Source organism: Caretta caretta, chromosome 2, assembly GCF_965140235.1.
Source record: "Caretta caretta isolate rCarCar2 chromosome 2, rCarCar1.hap1, whole genome shotgun sequence".
NCBI classification, from domain to species: Eukaryota; Metazoa; Chordata; order Testudines; family Cheloniidae; genus Caretta; species Caretta caretta.
Window position 1 is genome coordinate 167,045,408 of NC_134207.1, and position 21,023 is coordinate 167,066,430.

Here is a 21,023-nt window from a genome sequence, read left to right on the forward strand (position 1 = left end):
GGGACTAGCAATGCTTTATGAAAGGAGCATGGGGGGAAAATAACCTAGTCTACTATGCAACAGGATAGCTATTCCGTGGAAACTACAAGTATGCAAAAATATAATCCATGGATTAAAACTGGAGGGAAGTGTAACTTTTTGTTCTCTTTATCTTAATAAAGCTGTTGCCTCTTAATATCTATCGTTATTTGCACTTTAACTCATTATGGAATAGTGTAACACTTGAAACCACAAAGTGATTTAAAGAAAAAATGTATGCAAACAGCGCAGCTGGTAATGAGTAAGGTTGACTGATCCTCTGTTTGAAATGTCTGGTTTAATTTTTTTCTTTTGATAACAGAAATTGTTGCCATGCTAGCCCAAATAGCTAGTAATTTTAGTAGTTTAAAGTTGGATAATTGGTATAATGCCATGAAGTACCTGATAATTCTGCATTGTCAGCTACTCCCAGATTTTGGCTGTTAGCGTACAGAGAATACTGTCTTTGCCTCTGACTGTGCCCTGTTGAAGTATGATACAGCCACTGCATTGTGTCATGCAATACTGAAGTTTACAAAATGGCATTGAAATCTAATCTGTTAAATCTGTTTTGTTTGTCTTCACAAAGTGCTAACTGCTGTAGGAGACACTATTAAAAATAAACATTGCTTCATATGCTTCCAGTAGACCCAGTGATCTAGTCACTTGATTAATCAACCTTAGAGTCACAGATGCTGTATGACATACAAAATACTTCATGCAAGTAAGTTTACAGGGGCTGATGCCTAAGCTAGCTTCTAAAAATACTGTTGTGGTTTGATATTGTAATAAGTCAAGTCAGAGAGCATATTTTAATTTAAGGATGAAAGCACTTACTTGGTAGAGGGGAGAGGAATAAAAATAGGTAGAAAACGTGATTTATTGTAAGTGTGGATTGAGCTGGGGGAAGGAATGATGGAAGAAAGCAGGTGTCTACATTGCTGACAAACTTAGTGTGTAGGTTGCACAAAACAATAAAACTTCATTGGCTGTACGGTGACTCGGAACAATTATATAACCTTTAACCTTGTTCCAGTGTCCAGTCTGATTTCTACTGCAGTTGGCAACATGCCATTGTTTGTCTTTGATCAACTTACATAAATAGACCCTGGAGGGTCATGTGAAACTATCATGAGTTTTTTTTATAACCGCATAGTAGTTACCTTTTCTCTGCTGCCTGCATTGCTTTAACAGGTGGTGTGGTTTATGAAAGTCTGTCACTTTACTGTGTATTGCCCTGGCTTTAAATACCTTAAGGAAATCCTTGCCCAGGGCATGCTTTCATGAGAAAAATGTGGAACAAATGTTTTTATGGAAGATACAGGAAGGATTGCCCAGTATTGAAGCAAACTAGGACATCTGCGAAGACAGTCACTCTACACCTCCAGTGTTTGAAACCTCTACTTCTGATAAATTTTACTGTATCTTTAAGTTGGCGTCTATGAGGAAGGCTTGTGGTTTAAGCACCTTCCTGAAGAACTCAAAGGTTGCCTCAGAGAGTATGGCATTTTTTTCTGTAAGTCAGTGGAAATTATTTTTAAGCTTATTTAAGTGCTAAGTTACAGACTTTCAGGCAACCCCGGGCCACAGCTTTTTGAAGTTAAATCTTCTACAGTAAAATTGTTCCATCTAGTACTGTCAGTGATTCAAAGATAAAAGACCCTCTGTATACAGCTGTTGTATTTTGTAACCACATTGTATTGTATTTGTCTCCTTTCTAGCAGACATTTTACTTGGTTTTTGGTGGGACAATGAAAACACTTTAAGGCCTACTTGCAAATAAAATGACTTCTGGTGTAACTACCTTTCCTTGTTCGGTTTCTCAACTGCTGTACTAGTTAAGCATGTGAGCTTCAAGATGGGAAGACTGTCTGCAGCTGCATGCAATACTGACATGCCATCTGAACTGAAATTGTTGCATGGGAACTAGAATTAGCACCCTTGTACTTCTTGAAACATGACCTCTGCTATTTCAGAAGACTTTTAATCTGTCAATATTTTATATTCCTGCCATGCTGGGACAGTTCTTGGAGTACCCAGGACTGAGAGCCACCTTTTTATCCCCTGTCCTCAGCAAGAGGGAGTCTTGCACGTGGTAGCTGGGTTTTACCTCCCTAACACCATCAGCCTGTTGATCAGTCATGCAGTTTCCACTGGGTTATGCTAGCCCGGTCTTTGCCTTGTAGGTTAACAAAAGGTGCATCCCAGTCACCGAGTCCCCTTGAAGTGTTCCCCTGCGATATCCAGCCCCTGACACTTGGCTACCCAGAAATCCTAGGTCCTCTGCCCTCAAAGATGCAATGGACCCCAGCTTGACCTTAAGGCACTGCACTTATGAGTACTTATAACACAAAGAAGGTTTATTTAAAATAGACTAGAGATGCCATTAGAAACAAGAGAATGTGATGAAAACAAATGGTTGCAATACAAAACAAAATCGTAAAATGCAAATTAGGGCCTACACTTTTATAGATACCTTTCCTATCCAATAAAAGCAGGTTTCCCCCTGCCAAAGCTCAGTCTGTTGCGGAACTGGCTCTGGAGGTTCCCAGGAACCTCCAGTTTTTCATGAAACGCTCCCGCTCAACAAGATGTCTCTTCAGTGAATGGATCCAGAGTGCCTCTCCCCACTCTATGATATACTGAAAATGAATCTTTTGCCTTTATTCACAGGCAGCGTGATCTCCTGTCTGTTACAATGTTCCATTTTACCTCCAAGTGATTTTGATTGCTTGCAGTTGTCTTTGATGGTTTTCCATTGAATGTGCTGGGATGGGGCAGGGGTAGACAATTGAGCCTTGCATTACCTCACTGGGGAGTGGTGACAACTCCCTCCCCCTTGAATGGGCCTTCACCAAGACTTATGGTTCCCTGGTGACTATGCCTGGCTTATGGTCTTGGAGTTAGTTTTCGGTACGGTTACATGTTCTTTAAATATTAACCATGTACACATCTCACAATGATTAGGAGTACTGGTAAGTTATAAGCTTTCAGTAGAGACCTCACATGCTACCTTTCATGGATAAATACCGTGAAAGTGATATATTGATTGTAATGAGTTTGCCTGTTGGCAACAGTGTCACACATGCAACTAGCCACCAGCTGAAAATTGAAGTCTGATGTTCGGTGGGGTGGAATACACACTAGAGTTCTGAACATCATTACACTGCACAGTATGGAAGATCATTCTGCTTTATTCTCTGTCTGAGATGTTTAGAGCTAAAGCCTGATACAGTACTGGGTTTGGAATAGCTGAGTTGCAGTTAATTTCAGAAAAAAGAAAAGGAGGACTTGTGGCACCTTTAGAGACTAACAAATTTATTTGAGCATAAGCTTTCGTGAGCTACAGCTCACTTCATTGGTGTAAGTTCTTGGTTCAAACTCCTTTCAGGATAGAGTCAGGGGGTTTTGCATTAATGTAAGATAATTTGTCTGTCTCACCCTACCCTCAGAGCCCCGCTTCACCCGCCTCCCAAAGACACTATGCTAAGGTTTTGGGGAAATAGCCATGATCTCGCCTTTCATACACGTAGAAAGGAAAACTGCGTGCATTGCAGTGAAAGCACCACCGTTCTAAAAGCAATACACATTACATTAGTTAATTACACTGAAGTGTTAAAATAGAAGGATTAACAAGTGCAGAAAAGAGACGGGTAAATAGGATTTCATGTCAGCAGGAAAGTTCTTGTGGTTTTAGGATGAGACTAAGAGAACTAGTTTGAATTCAAAATAAGGTGGCACAAATGACACGAGGAGTCACGTGAAGATAAGCAGAAAAGATGGAAGGTCTGGGTGTGTACGTGTGGCCAGTATGAAGGCATGGATATCAAGATCTTAACTTGTACTGTATTGTTTTGTAGGAACATTTGGAACATTATACAACCAGATAGTGGTATTTTAAAACTCCACTTTTACATGTAAAACTGCAGCCATTCTATGAAGCCGTTGGCATTTCTTGAGTTGTCAATACCTAGAAACCTTTGAATTGGTAGATTTCATACATACTGACTTAAGTCTTTCAAGCAGCAAGTCTGAGACTTCTAATATTAACTGGCACTCATTTTAGAACTGAAGTGGCCTTTTGCTGTTAGAAACATCCTCTAAGGAGGCATGGTCTAAATTCTTGTCATGAGCTATAGACCATTCTTACCCTAGAATAGTAGAATGTAAATTAACTCTCAATCTGGAATGTTTCAACAAACTAGAAATGTTAGGTGTTTACACATTGATAAAATGGTTGAGGCAAAATATGAATCTACTTTAATTTTCCTTCAAATGCTGACTTTAGTAAACCAAATAAAGTTAATTCTATTTTTTTGATTCCCTCCTTTTTCTTGTTCCCTGCGAGGCTTGGTTTTAGGCAGAAGTACAGAAGGCTTACAAGAAGTTATGGTATTTCTTGACCCAGCAAAAGCATTAAAGCTTTTCAAGCCTGATCTTGTGAGGTTGCCAGAATTGAGGTCTGGATTAATATCTGGACTTTTGGGTGAATATCTAAATTGAATCTCTTATTCCTTTAGGGTTTGCTAGTAGCGACTGAATCTATTTGTCTGGACTGTTCTGGTTAAAGAACTACAAATCCTAAACAACCATCCTTGGAATTATAGATGACAAAGCTGTGAAGCTCCTAAGAATTTTATAGCACAATACTATGAAGAAAACATTCTTCAGCTCTTAAATCAAATTGCCTTTGCTCCCAGTATCTTAGATTATGGAGAATACAAAATCCATATTTTGATCAGATTTTCTGCTGTTTGTGTTTTTAGGATAATGTAGATCAGTCTTCAGCTCACACTCGGAGAGATCTGGTGGAACCAGGATTCCAAGAACCATCTAATCGCATCTCTTTAAATCACCAAGGTAAGGAATGGGGGGGAATTAGGTCTGCTTAAGATGCTGGGAAGTGAACCCTTGAAGTGTATGTTCTGAAGAAACGTGACTTCTACATTTGTTTCTGCACCTGGTAATGTGAAAGTTGAAAACATTTAATTGTTTATATCCTCCTCTTTGCAAACTGTTTTATGAGCTCTGAATGAAGAAGACGAGGAGCTCATTTAGTAATACAGTTTCTCCATTTGTGCAGCTGCTCCAAGTTTTTCACCAAAACATGTTTTTTAAAGTACTAAAACGCCTGTAATACTGTATTACAAATCTAGTTTAAAAGCTATTCCTTGCCAGGACCTAGCTTCAGAGCACTCATTCTTCTGGAAGAGTGGATACATATAGATTGGCGACAGGAGTGACATTCTTACCTGCTTTGCATGTTATATGTCAACTTTTACCAGAAAAAGAGAACCCTGAATTCATGTCATAATGCCAAAACAAAAGTGAAATTTTTCATATCGCTTGTGTAGTTGTTTCTCGTATGAAAAGTCCCATAACAGCTTTATTTCTTGTCCCTATTAATGAGGTTAGTTGTGACTTTTGAGAGTTCCTGGAGCATAACCAGGATCAGGTTATGGTTTAGACAAATACACATCCAGCCCACGGGAAAGTCCTGCCTGGACCCTGAGCTCCTGGCGTGGGAGGCTAGCCTCCGGTCCCTCCCCTGCAGTGCCCTCTCCCTCGCAGCCTCACTGCGCTGCTCTGCCACTGCTCTGGCCTGCTGTTCTGAGCAGCATGGTAAGGGAGTGGGGGGGTTGGATAAGGGGCAGGAGGTTCCAGGGAGCAGTCAGGGGACAGGGAGCAGAGGGTGGTTGGATGGGGCAGAAATTTGGGGGGGGGGGGAGAGTCGGGGAGCAGGGGGGGTTGGATAGGGAGTGGAGTCCTGGTGGGGGGCTGGGGGTGAGGGGGCGCACAGGGGACAAGGAGCAGGGGGGGATTGGATGTGTCGGGGGTTCTGAGTGGGGCAGTCAGGGGGCGGGAAGTGGGAGGAGGCGGATAGGGGATGGGGAGCTAGGCCATTTGGAGAGGCACAGATGTCCCTACCCGGCCCTCCATAGTTTCACAATGCCGATGTGGCCCTCAGGCCAAAAAGTTTGCCCACCCCTGCTGTAGAGAGTTGGGTTCTATACAAACTTAATTATATTAATTATGGAAGGGCTCACATTAAGTGTAACTGCTTTTAACAGCTTCAATTGTAGTAGAGTGCTCAGCACTTCCTGAAAACCAGCCCTAAGTGCGATTAGTTTACTGCAACCGTTAACCTTGACAGTCAATACAATAATAAGGCACCATTAACAATGTACAATAGAATTGTTAACTTTTCTAAAAAATGCTGGAAATTTAGTTTCTCCATTTATTTGTCAAGATCAGCAAGATTTGAATTCCATGATTTGCAAACCTCCGAGACTACGTTAAGTTTTCAAAAGTAGTTTACGTTCTTGAATTTTTTTATAATCTGAGCCTACCCTTTTCAGGTTTTAAATTTGTTTCCCTAAAACCTGTGCTATGTGTTAGGGGTTGAACATACTCCTAGAGAGAGATTGCCGCAAACAGATATCCTGCACGCTGTATGCACTTGGTATTTCTGCGTGAATGTGCACACGCACACCATTTGTGGCCAGTAAATTCCATTTTTTGTTCACCTCAGACTGCCTTACCAGCAGTCGAACTAAAGCTTCCTTATCTCATCCAAACTCCTTGACAGACTTGATTTAAATGGCATTCTGTGAAGCCATCAGTAAATATCCTTCTTTGTAACCAGATGTAGAACTTCTTCCAAAAAGTTACTGTCTTCTCAGGCTCATGTCGCAGAATTAGAATGTAAACCTGTTAATGCTTAATAGTGCTCAGTGAGGCCTGGGCTACACTGGGGGCGGGGAGGTCGATCTAAGTTATGCAACTTCAGCTAAGTGAATAACGTAGCTGAAGTCGATGTACTTAAATCTACTTACCGCAGTGTCTTCACTGCAGTAAGTCGACAGCTGACACTTTCCTGTCGACTCTGCCTGTGCCTCTCGCCCTGCTGGAGTGCCGGAGTTGATGGGAGAGCACTTGGTGGTCTAGACGCGATAAATTGACCCCCGCTGGATTGATTCCCTGCCTGTCGATCCAGCGGGTAATGGAGACAAGCCCTGAGATAGTTAGGATCTTGATTATGTTGAAGACCTGGGAAGCCTCACTTTCTGATGCCAGAAGCCCTTTTCCTAGGTCAAGAAGTCTCCTGATACTCTGCATAGGTAAACGCTACGCTTTGCTTCTCTCCCCTCCACCCCCCATCTACTCCTGTTTTCCTAATGTGGATTTAATATAATTTAATTCAAGTGAATTTATAACACTAGTGTGATGACATTGGGAATACCATAAATAAATACATTCTGATTTGTCTTGGGTATTAGCTTAGTCACCTTCCATCATGATACTTTTATGATTCTCAGAACCATTGTCACTGTGTGCCCATGCATAATGTACACTTGCTCCTTGGCCTCAACCTTCTGAGATTTCTTGGAAATAATGTTCAAAGTGCTATGCTCTCTACGTGGGACAGCACTGGAAATATTTTGTCCCACGTAACTGGTATTCAGTATTTCTGCTTCGGCATTATGGTATCTGAAAAGGCCCATACATGGGCTCTATTTAGATATCCGCACTCTGTAACTTGTGTTCATCATTGTTTCGTACCTTCATTGTGCTCCAGCAAATTAAGGAGCGTACCCAGAGATCAGAATCTCCAGTAATTCCAACTATTTCTCTCATTTGTTACTATCTGTGATCACCTGAAGACTTACTTGGCACATGATATTTCTCTGCCTGAACTACTTTGAGTCCTGCAAACTACTCCAACATATTTAACAATTGTGGTTCAATGGAGGGTGTTCCATAATGTCAGTGGCTTTAAGGGCCACTTGAACAATAAAGCCGATATTTGATAAAAATTAATAATATGCTATCAATTAGTAAGTAAAGGCCAATTTTGGTGGACACAAAAACAGTGTTCCTTATGCTGCAGCAGGTGAATAGAAACTGTCAAGTCATGTCTCAAACCCACTTCTAGGTTTTCTGCTAAAATTGAAATAATCAGGGTAAATTTAGTTGGTATTTAGTTTGCAAGTGAACTTGCATGCTAACATGGATACATATTGTAATCATACTGTTTGTATAGGGAGCATGGACTGAGCAAAGGACTAGGAACCAGAAATGTCAGCATTCTAATCCTGACTCTCCCACAGATTGTGTGGCTTCTGACGTTTCATTTAACTGCTGCACCTCCCCCTTTTTACAGTGCGAGAATAACCTAGCTTAATGCTTTTATAGCACTATGAAATTGTAAACAACTGTTAATACTAAATTACTACGTCAGGTTACAGGCTATTCTCTCTGGTATTATGACCTCCTCATGCACTACTCTGTAAACCTGCGAAAAGTGCAATCTTATCCAGTAACTACAGAGCAAAAGACCTTCAACACTGAACAGGTTCAGTGCTGTTTGGAATTCTTAAACAAAATGTTTGTATCACAAAATGCTCACTTGTGAAAACTGAAATATTTCATGGGAACGTACCAGTTTTGAGACCTCTTTCATTAGGAAAGGTTTCTTAGGTCCAGGATGGAATTTCTGGTCACAACCAGAGAGCATGAGCATGATGGTCCAGGCACTCACTCCAATGTGGGAATCCTAGCTTCAGTTCTCTGCTCTCCCTGATTCACACCAGGTACTTGAACTTCTCCCACATACAAGGTGAGTGCATTAACCACTGGGCTATTGGTTATTCTGGAGTGGATGGGTCTTTCTCTGGTCTTTTTCTTTTCTTTTCTTTTCTTTGTGTGTGTGTGTGTGTGTGTGTGTGTGTGTAAAAGGGCAGAGGACTGCCTCTGGTGTGTGGGGGGGCTGAATGTGTAAAAGGGGAAGAGGCTCAAGGGATAGGTAGAGAGGTGGGAGGGCTTTACCCAGGCAGCTTCGACTTCAGTTTTGTTCCAAGGCTTCCGGTTCCTAGTTTCCCCTCTAGATCGTTCTGAGACTGGGAGCTCTGCCAGTACCACTCAGGGCTCTGGTGCATCTAGAGAGCCGTTTCCACAGGTCCTCCTGCCCTGGTCCATGGACTTGGCTCTTTCCTCTAGGTTAGAGGGATTCCACAGCCCTCCTTCCTGGGACATGCTGTGATTGAAGCAAGCTTCTCCATCCCACCAATATCCAGGTTCCAGCCCTATTCCATGGAGCTTCCCTTGGTCCTTAACATACTACTTCCCCTTGTTTCTGGGGCATGGTAGCCTTCCTTTATGGGGCTTTGGTATGATTCAGTCAGGCTTCCCTAGCCAGCCAACCAGTCTCCCTCCTGGTTTGGGCTCCTATGGTTTGTGTGTATAAAAACGTCTTCTGTATTTTCCATAGTATGCATCCGATGAAGTGAGCTGTAGCTCACGAAAGCTTATGCTCAGATAAATAAGTTAGTCTCTAAGGTGCCACAAGTACTTTTCTTTTTTTTTTTTTTCCAGAGAGTCACTCTCCAGTAATTCTCCTCTCCAGGCTGCTTTCCCTCTCTTTCCAATGGGGACTCACCTAACAGCTGGGTTTTATCATGTTAGAGAACTATCTGATTAACACCTGGTCCCGTCCCCCAGCTAGTCTGCTGCTCCCTTGAACACCTGCTTCCTTAAAGAGGCAATGCCATGGAATAGGGATTGGCTGGGCCCAGTCCCTGCCACCACTTAAAGGGAAACAACCATCTTGTTAGAGTGTACCAAGGGCAGCAAGCTCACTTACCACCAGCAGTACACGTACCACAGTTTGGGAAATCATGCTTCAGCAAATCTTTAACCCGAGCAGAAGTTCTGAAGGAATTTGGCCTGTTTAGAGCTGGATGAACTATTTTATATAGTGACAGGTTTCAGAGTAGCAGTCGTGTTAGTCTGTATTCGCAAAAAGAAAAGGAGTACTTGTGGCACCTTAGAGACTAACACATTTATTTGAGCATAAGCTTTTGTGAGCTACAGCTCACTTCATCGGATGCATTCAGTGGAAAATACAGTGGGGAGATTTATATACATAGAGAAGATGAAACAATGGCTGTTACCATACACACTGTAACCAGAGTGATCTCTTAAGGTGAGCTATTACCAGCCGGGGCGGCGGGGGGAGAGAAACCTTTTGTAGTGATAATCACACACCCCTGGAACCCTGACTAGGGGTATTCGATCTGCTACCCAAGAGCCATAAACCTGGAAATCCTGGATGCCTCATCATCTCAGGCATTGGCACCCTGACAGCAGGATTGTCTGGCTATGTAGACTCCCTCCTCAGGCCCTACGCTACCAGCACTCCCAGCTATCTTCGAGACACCACTGACTTCCTGAGGAAACTACAGTCCATCGGTGATCTTCCTGAAAACACCATCCTGGCCACTATGGATGTAGAAGCCCTCTACACCAACATTCCACACAAAGATGGACTACAAGCCGTCAAGAACACTATCCCCGGTAACGTCATGGCAAACCTGGTGGCTGAACTTTGTGACTTTGTCCTCACCCATAACTATTTCACATTTGGGGACAATGTATACCGTCAAATCAGCGACACTGTGTTCTCTATGTATATAAATCTCCCTACTGTATTTTCCACTGAATGCATCCGATGAGGTGAGCTTTAGCTCATGAAAGCTTGTGCTCAAATAAATTTGTTAGTCTCTAAGGTGCCACAAGTACTCCTTTTCTTTTTATTTTAGATAGTGTATATTAGTTGTCTAATTTTGTGAAATGTTGCAACAGAACTTTCAGCATCCCCATTTGTTATGCTGTTGTATATGCCCACTCATTGCCATTTCATGTTTGACCCCAGTGAAAGTTAGGTTCTCTGAATGCAGCAGATTTAAGTTTCTATCAATCATTAGTTTACCAGCGGCTCTTAAACTACAACCCCTCCTCCCTTTTTATAAGTGAACAGCTTTGGTACAAGTGCTTCCAGTTCTAAATCATGCTTTCTGCTCATGGCCTGTACAAAAGTGATCAGACTCCTCTGAGGAATCTGAATCTCTTCTATTCCCTGTAAGCTGGAAAAAGAGGGCACAAGTGAGAGCTTTATCTGAGAGCTGAGAAACCCTTGCCAAATGTATCTACCTAAATAAGCTCTTTCATACTACAGGCATTTCAAGTACTTGTTTGCAGCTGAATCATCCTTCCACAGAGGCAGGCATTTTTAAAAAAAAAAAAAAAAAGGCTAAACGTTTGAGGGTGAGAGAGGAGAATTGGGAGTACATTCCCTCAAGTAAAGGGTCTTGCAACTTGCAGTTCTTGTATACAATTAGTTTTACAATAGCTATAAAAATAGTATTGTTTGCTATTTCCAATACACTTTTCTGGTATGAGTCACCTCCATGAGCAACAAGCACTTTGGACTGAAATCATTGTTTGATATTAATACTGGATGATCCCTCCATTTAGGGGTAAAGTATGCAAGTACAGTCCTCAGACAATGGAAATTGGGGAGTATCTTCCTGTACCTCAGAAAATCTGTGTGACATACAATAGCACTTAGAGGAGATTTTGTAAGATTGAAGCCATTGAGAATAAAGAAGTAAGAGACATCAACAAACTGTGTAAAATTTGAAGACATGGAAAAGGCTGAAATGCTCAGGCTCTGTTTCAGTATTCAGAAAGCAGAATATTGTTTGAAAAAATGATTCAAAAATAGAAGATGGGGTAAAAAAACCAAGCATTGAAATTATACAGTGTTTATTGAAGGGTTATTAAGGAAAGTGACGAAGTATATCAGAACAGTTATTTACCACCTTTAAAACCACAACGAGAAAAGGGGAAGTAATAGCGTGATTAGAATGGGACAACTAAAGTTGCACTTTTTTTGTGGGGGATGGGGGAAATAATGGTGAAAGGGAGATTTGAGAAAACTGCAGGCCACTTCACCTCCACATAAAAATAAGAGCAATATTCAATATTTTACACTTGCATAGTAATTTGTGGAGTGCCTTGGTATGTATGCTGAAGTACAGCTGTCTGTATGCTGTCCAGTGGCAAAGGGTGCAGAAGGAGAGCACAAGGGCAATTGTAGCTAAGAGTGCTTTGGTGAAACTCTCATCATTTACGGGGTCTTTTACTAGACCCACCAGAAATTTTGATATTTTGACATTTTTGTCTTGATCCCCAATGAGAGTGAAAAGTCAAAATACCAAAACCTTTTGTGGAACAAAACGTTCTGAGATGCGTTTGTTTGGAAATATTTTGGGTAAATAGCAGTCTGCCTCTGCCGTGCCTCATGGAAGTTGTTGGAGTGGGAGGGAGCCTCATGCTCATGGTCTCCCCAGTAGTCTGACCAGACAACCCAGCCTATGTTCCCCTGATTTGCTACAGCCTTTCCCTCTGGTTGTGCTGCTAGAGGGGTGCTGCAGAAGTTAGTCTACCCTTCCCACAGGATGCTCATGAAGTTATTAATGCTATTTATCAAGCTTACCTATAGTGTCCAGCAAAGAGAGGTGGCTCGCCAGGTGGAAGATAATGGAAATGCGCAGCAGGCTCCCAGTACAAATCAATTGAATGACTTTTATCTTTCAAACTTCAGAAGGGTTAAACCCATAAGCCTGGGCCGCTACGGTTTCTGTTCCCTTTTACTGCACTTCAGTCTCATTGTGAAAGCCCAGTTGTTTTTCTAGAAAATCATTAAGTAGCGTCAAACCCATCCCTAGAGGACAGTTGAAGATGGTGGTTATGATTTTATAATGCATTGTATTTATACCTCCCAGTTACTTTTTTGAGAGGTCTCACAACTACTTACTATTCAGTATTTAGTAGTTGAACACAAATAAGCAGCACTTTATCATAACTTCTTAAAAATAAATAATGTATTAAAGGTAAACTACTAGCATGTTCTTCATGTACAAACTGTCAAATTCTTCTTGCTGCCTATACAGATGCATTACAACTTCTTTTTCTTAGCACGCATATACACTTTTCCTCTTCAGAGACTATTTCTGCTCTGCTGTGAAGCCTAAAATTCTGTATGTCACAGGAGTTCTTTACTTTCCTATTCAAAATAAAATGAACAGTGCTATACCTCACGCCATAGCCCGACTGTTTTATTAGCAGACAAGTGATATGATATGACTAGTCCTTAGGTCTGCCCTGTTCACATTAGAAGATCTTGCCAGCAGTTCAAGTGATATAGATGCTGGTTTTAAGCATATAAACAATCAATTTTCTAGATTTCCAAAGAGTGCTCACGGTCATTGAACTCTATTCTTAGGGCAGATTCCCAATTTAAAATCACACGCTAATAGCAAAAGTGTGACTTTTGTAGGGTCAGTAGTATCTAGAGATAACAAAAACTCCCCCGCTAGCACACCATGTAGATCCATAAAATCCACTCTAGTGGACTATTTTGTGTGCTACTTTAAAGACTGGAATAGACATAGTTGGAGTGGTACTTGCTAATCCCCCTTCTCCAGCATTCCTATTCCAATTCAATTGTGAAGTCATCGTAGATAGTTCTCTGAAGACGTCCGCGCAGTGTACAGCGATAGTCAAAAAAGCAAACAGGATATTAGGAATCATTTAAAACGGGATCGAGAATAAGTCGGAGAATATCTTATTGCCCTTATATAAATCCATGGTACGCCCACATCTTGAATACTGCATACAGATGTGGTCGCTTCATCTCAAAAAAGATATACTGGCATTAGAAAAGGTTCAGAGAAGGGCAACTAAAATGATTAGGGGTTTGGAATGGGTCCCATATGAGGAGAGATTAGAGACCAGGACTTTTCAGAGTGGAAAAGAGGAGACTAAGGGGGGATATGATAGAGGTATATAAAATCATGAGTGGTGTGGAGAAAGTGAATAAGGAAAAGGTATTTACTTGTTCCCATAATATAAGAACTAGGGGCCACCAAATGAAATTAATGGGCAGCAGGTTTAAAACAAATAAAAGGAAGTTGTTCTTCACACAGCATATAGTCAACCTGTGGAACTCCTTGCCTGAGGAGATTGTGAAGGCTAAGACTACAACAGGGTTTAAAAGAGAACTAGATAAATTAATGGAGGTTAAGTCCATGAATGACTATTAGCCAGGATGGGTAAGGAATGATGTCCCTAGCCTCTGTGGAGAGGGTGGAGTTGGATGGCAGGAGAGAGATCACTTGATCATTACCTGTTAGGTTCCCTCCCTCTAGGGCACCTGGCATTTGCCACTGTCGGCAGACAGGATATTGGGCTGATGGACCTTTGGTCTGACCCAGTATGGCCGTTCTTATGTTGTAAATAGCTTTAATTAGGGCTGTTTTTTGGCAGTATGGCCCATTCCTTTTGTGTACCTCCTCCCCCAAGCTTTGATTGGCTTACTTCCACAAATTTCTGCCTTGCTGTCCACAGTGTTGACTTCTATAGTTTGCTTCGACAGCCAATGAGTGTGCTTAGTAATTATCAACACTCTGGATTGTCTTTCACTTCAGTACTGGGGAAACACCAGTATTATCAGGATGTGCTGTTGTTAGAACTCAAGCCTGCTGTGTGGTGGTACGAATAAATCCTGAACTTAAAATGTAGAATGAAAAAGCAGTATATAAATGAAAAGCAGCATCACTTGCCCCACAACCTCAGCCGTGCCAAACACAATGCCATCCACAGCCTCAGAAACAACTCTGACATAATCAAAAAGGCTGACAAACGAGATGCTGTCATCATCATGAATAGGTCGGAATATGAACAAGAGGCTGCTCGGCAGCTCTCCAACACCACATTGTACAAGCCATTACCCTCCGATCCCACTGAGGGTTACCAAAAGAAACTACACCATTTGCTCAAGAAACTCCCTGAAAAAGCACAAGAACAAATCCGCACAGACACACCCCTGGAACCCTGACCTGGGGTATTCTATCTGTTACCCAAGATCCATAAACCTGGAAATCCTGGGCGCCCCATCATCTGAGGGATTGGCACACTGACAGCAGGATTGTCTGGCTATGTAGACTCCCTCCTCAGGCCCTACGCTACCAGCACTCCCAGCTATCTTCGAGACGCCACTGACTTCCTGAGGAAACTACAATCCATCAGTGATCTTCCTGATAACACCATCCTGGCTACTATGGATGTAGAAGCCCTCTACACCAACATTCCACACAAAGATGGACTACAAGCCGTCAAGAACACTATCCCCGATAATGTCACGGCTAACCTGGTGGCTGAACTTTGTGCCTTTGTCCTCACCCATAACTATTTCAAATTTGGGGACAATGTATACCTTCAAATCAGCGGCACTGCTATGGGTACCCGCATGGTCCCACAGTATGCCAACATTTTTATGGCTGACTTAGAACATCGCTTCCTCAGCTCTCGTCCCCTAATGCCCCTACTCTACTTGTGCTACATTGATGACATCATCATCATCTGGACCCATGGAAAAGAAGCCCTTGAGGAATTCCATCATGATTTCAACAATTTTCATCCCACCATCAACCTCAGCCTGGACCAGTCCCCACAAGAGATCCACTTCCTGGATGCTACGGTGCTAATAAGCGATGGTCACATAAACACCACCCTATACCGGAAACCTACTGACCACTATTCCTACCTACATGCCTCCAGCTTTCATCCAGACCACACCACACGATCCACTGTCTACAGCCAAGCTCTAAGATACAACCGCATTTGCTCCAACCCCTCAGACAGAGACAAACACCTACAAGATCTCTATCAAGCATTCTTACACTACAGTACCCACCTGCTGAAGTGAAGAAACAGATTGACAGAGCCAGAAGAGTACCCAGAAGTCACCTACTACAGGAGAGGCCCAACAAAGAAAATAACAGAACGCCACTAGCCATCACCTTCAGCCCCCAACTAAAACCTCTCCAACGCATCCTCAAGGATCTACAACCTATCCTGAAGGATGACCCATCACTCTCCCAGATCTTGGGAGACAGGCCAGTCCTTGCTTACAGACAGCCCCCCAACCTGAAGCAAATACTCACCAGCAACCACATACCACATAAAAGAACCACTAACCCAGGAACCTATCCTTGCAACAAAGCCCGTTGCCAGCTGTGTCCACATATCTATTCAGGGGACACCATCATAGGACCTAATCACATCAGCCACACTATCAGAGGCTTGTTCACCTGCACATCTACCAATGTGATATGTGCCAGCAATGCCCCTCTGCCATGTACATTGGCCAAATTGGACAGTCTCTACGTAAAAGAGTAAATGTACACAAATCAGACGTCAAGAATTACAACATTCCAAAAACCAGTTGGAGAACACTTCAGTCTCTCTGGTCACTCGATCTCTGACCTAAAAGTCGCAATATTACAACAAAAAGACTTCAAAAAGAGATTCCATCAAGAGACGGCTGAATTGGAATTTGCAAACTGGATACAATTAACTTAGGCTTGAATAAAGACTGGGAGTGGATGGTCATTACACAAAGTAAAACTATTTCCCCATGTTTATTCCCCCTCCCCACCCCCCACTGTTCCTCAGACGTTCTTGTCAACTGCTGGAAATGGCCCACCTTGATTATCACTACAAAAGGTCCACCCCCCACCTCTTCCCCCCCCCCCCCCCGCTCTCCTGCTGGTAATAGCTCACCTTACCTGATCACTCTGGTTACAGTGTGTATGATAACACCGATTGTTTCATGTTCTCTATGTATATAAATCTGCCCACTGTATTTTCCACTGAATGCATCCAATGAAGTGAGCTGTAGCTCACGAAAGCTTATGCTCATATAAATTTTTGTCTCTAAGGTGCCACAAGTACTCCTTTTCTTTTTGCGAATACAGACTAACACAGCTGCTACTCTGAAACCTATAAAAATTGAGTGGTCAGTAGGAGACCTTGCCATTGGTACTGAAAAAATCAATGCCAAAAGCAGCCAGATTTCCATGAGTCTTTGCACAATGCCAGCAGCATTTATATAACTTACTGCAGCCATCATCAGTGCAAAAAAGGTTTACTGTAATTGCATGTGAGGGTGAGCATCTACTTCCCGACTAGCCTTATTTATTGTACCTTCCTCCTTATTTCTGATAAATCCATTCCTATTACGTTGTGTCTAATCTTGTTATCTTTATTACTTCCAGGACACAGTATATAAAACAGCTTACAGAGAGGTTTGGCCTTCTCCTTAGTTTATATGCCCACTTTCTAAGCCCATTGACTGAGAGAGCTGCTTAAAACAAGAACTGAACAAAGAAGAGAATGTGCTATTTTTAGTTTAGAAAAAAAAATAAATCTGGCCCTAGAGGTTTGAATCAAATTACATGAGGAACAAATTGACCAGTAATTGAGTTAACTGGAAAATTCTGTACATAAGGCTGCTAGTGATTTGATAAAAGAAGAAACAGACCAAAAGCCATTTAGTGTGCACGTGGGTGGGTGTTTTTTCTACTTATTTTCCCTGGCTGACCGGCTATCCTTTTGGGCATCTGTTCTTATCTAGATATGTTTTTACTAAGTGGAAACTCTCAACATGAGGGAATCAGCCCCCATAACTTTATAATAAGAACTGTGATCCTCATTCTGCAAACATTTCAGCACATGCATAATTCTACTCCTGTGACTTAAGTGGTACTAAGTTAAGTAAAGAAGCATATGTGCTCAGTGTTTGCAGGCAAGAGGACCAAATCTGACTGTAATCCAGCTGGGTTAAATCTGAATTTTGATAATCATGCTTCAGGGCAGGGAACACAGATGACCTCTTGAGGTCCCTTCTAGCCCCACGTTTCTATGTTTGTATTAAGAGGTAAGGGTAAGGTCTTTTGGGCAGAGACCATCTTTCACGGTTGTACAGAGTTTAGCAAAATGGGGCTGGTGCCTTTAGGCAACTCAATAATGTAAATAAAAATAATCTTTCACCATCACCCTTTTAAAATGAGCCAAAAGTTGGAAAGTGCTAAAATTTTGTGTGGGGGTGGTGGGAGAATGGAGGTGAGGTGAGCTTTTCAGTGACCTAGAGAAACGACAGGTTCTGAAAACTTCTAAGAGCTACCACCATATTTGCAATGGATCCTGGAGGCATACTGAAGGGGGAATGACTTTTGGTGCTCCATGTTTGTGAAGAAGACAGGAGGTGGAGCTAGTCCACTTAACTTCGGACCAACACCCTTAGTAAGCTGGAACTATTTAAACTCAAGACAGCTGAGAAATTATCGGTTTGTATTTCAGGTGAAGTGGAGAGTGTCATGGCAGGTTTTGGCTCAAAAGGAGACAAACTGTTGATTGAAGAATTTATTTTTATCTCCAGTTTCTCCACGAAGGTTCATAAGGTCTGAATTTGAACTCTTGTGTTGGTATTCACTTCTTAGTTGTTCTTGTTTTTATTTTATTAAGTAATCTCTGTGCAAATAATGCATCTAATGGCTAATGTAAGATTCTGACTTTCTTTGACCAGTTACCTTCCAGCATGAGAAGGTGATTGCCTTTTTAAAATTTATTCTCCATCTGGGTGGATCAATTTTAAATTACAAGATTAGTTAATACTAACTCTCTCTAAAGTGTTCCAGTGGCTTTTTAAAAAAAAATCCTTCAAATCCTCAAGTTCAAAATCCTGTGTGTACAAATCAGTTCTAGTGATAGGATGTTTCTCTAGTGGGTCCCTTCAAACTCTTTATCATACAAGTGGGAAACAAATGAGAATCTCTTAATTTGGGGTCATAGGTAACTGAGTGTTTACATCTTGCTGTCTAGTTTTTTCCTGACTTCCATTTCTGGGGAGCTAATACTCTTGCGTCACTTCTCCATGTATAAGTTGTCAAAGTATTGAGCACACTCTATACAAATGTACCCTCTGTCATCACACAGCTGTATATGTGTCCTAGGTTCAGTGCATCCTCTAGTGTTTATCGCACACGCATCTGCCAAATGAAATACCACTTAATTTGTTTTATTTAAACGGTGTTGAGTGTGGTGCTGCTAGGTGCATACTGCATCAGTCATTTATTTAGGAGTATAGGTATTCCATTCAATGAGTACGTATCTCCTAATGATCTAAACAGTGCAATTGGTGCACTTTGATAGACACTGTAACTTTTTTCTGCACTGACTGTGACACCCATTCCCAACAGCAGAACTGTCAATTTATGTTTGTGCAGCTACTCCGGTTGTGATGCCGTCTTGCATTGCTTGGAACAGCCGTTTCCCTCATATGTCAGATATAAAATCAGGTCTAACACCACTGGTCTTCCTAGTTTTCTAACGGGAGGAGTAGGATAGAAATAGCCCTTGGCATGTGTAGGGGTAGGTACCATAGATTAGTTAAGAGGTGGTGTCTGATTCACTTCTTCCCGCCCTCCAACCCCCAAGGGGAAATCTCTGGAGATACGTGTCTTTGAAATGATATCACCTATTATTATGGAAACCTCCCCAAAGCAAGTAATCTCTACAGCCTTTAAAATACATTTTAGCCTGGATGATGAATCAAGCTCTTCATCTTAGTCTCCAACTTCAGACTTCTCATGTAAATTCAGCGCTCCATGGAACCATTGCTAATCTTGCCCCTCTGATATTAAGAAAATAGTTCTGCCTTTAAATTAAGCTGACAGTAAAAGCTGAAGAGGATCAAATTCTGATGCTTTTGTGTCGCCAAAGTAGAATATTAAATAAAAATGTGGTCTCTTGGCTAGTAAAATCAACCCCTAAACTGTAAACCTAATTGATCCGCTCTAGTGGGAAAAACTGAGTTTATGATAGCCTACATTTTATATTGTTTTTTTCTAGCCTGTTGTACAGGTCTCCTATTTACTGTCACTAAGGTAGCACTTCAACAAGCATGCCATCCCCAGTAGTAGTCTCAAGTACCAAATGGTATCAAATGTCTTTTCAGAAGTCCTGTCTATTTGGGATGACATGCTCCTTCCTTTATGGACTTTCAGATACCTGTGTTGAGCTTTACTGGGGTTCTCTTTGATGTTTCCTCTGCAAATGAACTGATCCATAATCTACTGCTGGTGGTGTATCTCCACTACCTGTGTAACGAGTTAGAAGTCTGCATCATTCTTTTTCTTCCTGTGCAATAGCACATGAACTACTTGGACAGTGGAAACTTAATTAACCTTGGGGAAGGAATTAGGGTTCCAAGTTGTATAGTCCCTTCTCGATGGCTTATCTGCTTCATGGAGTTAACAGCCCTCAACTTGAGTTGTGCAGACCATAATATTTGGCTATTCTCTCCTTAGTTTAATGAACTGAAGTTAATTCAGAGCTCTTGGTATGGGCTCACAAGTTGGCTGGAAAAACATTGTTAGGATCCTGTGACAGTTGTTAACCTTTTTTCACTCTTCGTTTCAGTGCTAAATTTGTGCCAAATGTCAAGATCCTAGCTCAGCGGACAAATAGAAATGAATACTGTCAGCTGGGGACTTGTTGCTAACATTTATATTACACTTCATAGATAAGGCTCAGCACTGGGAGTCAGGTGCCCTGGGTTATTTGCTCTGCCACACACCTCCTGTCCCTCCTGGGGCTCTACTTTGTCGGCCCTTTGGACTGGGGTCATGATTCCCACCTCGAGGAAACCTACTCCCATTGGTGGGGAAGGGATAGCTCAGTGATTTGAGCATTGGCCTGCTAAACCCAGGGTTGTGAGTTCAATCCTTGACGGGGGCCATTTAGGAATCGGGGGCAAAAATTGGGGATTGGTCCTGCTTTGAGCAGGGGGTTGGACTAGATGACCTCCTGAGGTCCCTTCCAATGCTGATATTCTATTCTATGACATGATCTCACTGAGCTGGCACACTATAAAAATAGAGTGTAGGTATGGCAGTGCGAACTATGGGAGGAGAGGTTTCAGAGTAGCAGCCGTGTTAGTCTGTATTTGCAAAAAGAAAAAGGAGGACTTGTGGCACCTTAGAGACTAACACATTTATTTGAGCATAAGCATTCGTGAGCTACAGCTGACCTCATCGGAGATAGGTTCTTGGGGAGGCTATCTATCTGGGACCCTAGATACATACGTGGGCTGGCTACCCTTCCCCTGCTTGTGCCTCCATGGAATGTAGCTATCTTTAGCACTGTAGCAGGATGAGAGCTAGCACTAGTATATCTCCTAGCTCGAAGTGTAGACACACCCTTGGTGACACACTTGGATATATTTAACTAACTTCAGGGGTGTGAGAGCCTTTTTG

General features: G+C 42.0%; 1 protein-coding gene across 1 annotated transcript in view; it reads left to right on the top strand.

Annotated features, from left to right (window-relative positions):
• GRB10 (growth factor receptor bound protein 10) overlaps positions 1-21,023 on the top strand; it is a 201,708-nt gene that overhangs the window by 73,682 nt on the left and 107,003 nt on the right. The window contains exon 3 of the mRNA XM_048839260.2: positions 4,785-4,878. Within this exon, the coding sequence (XP_048695217.1) occupies positions 4,785-4,878 (94 nt within the window). The remainder of the gene's footprint in view (positions 1-4,784; positions 4,879-21,023) is intronic.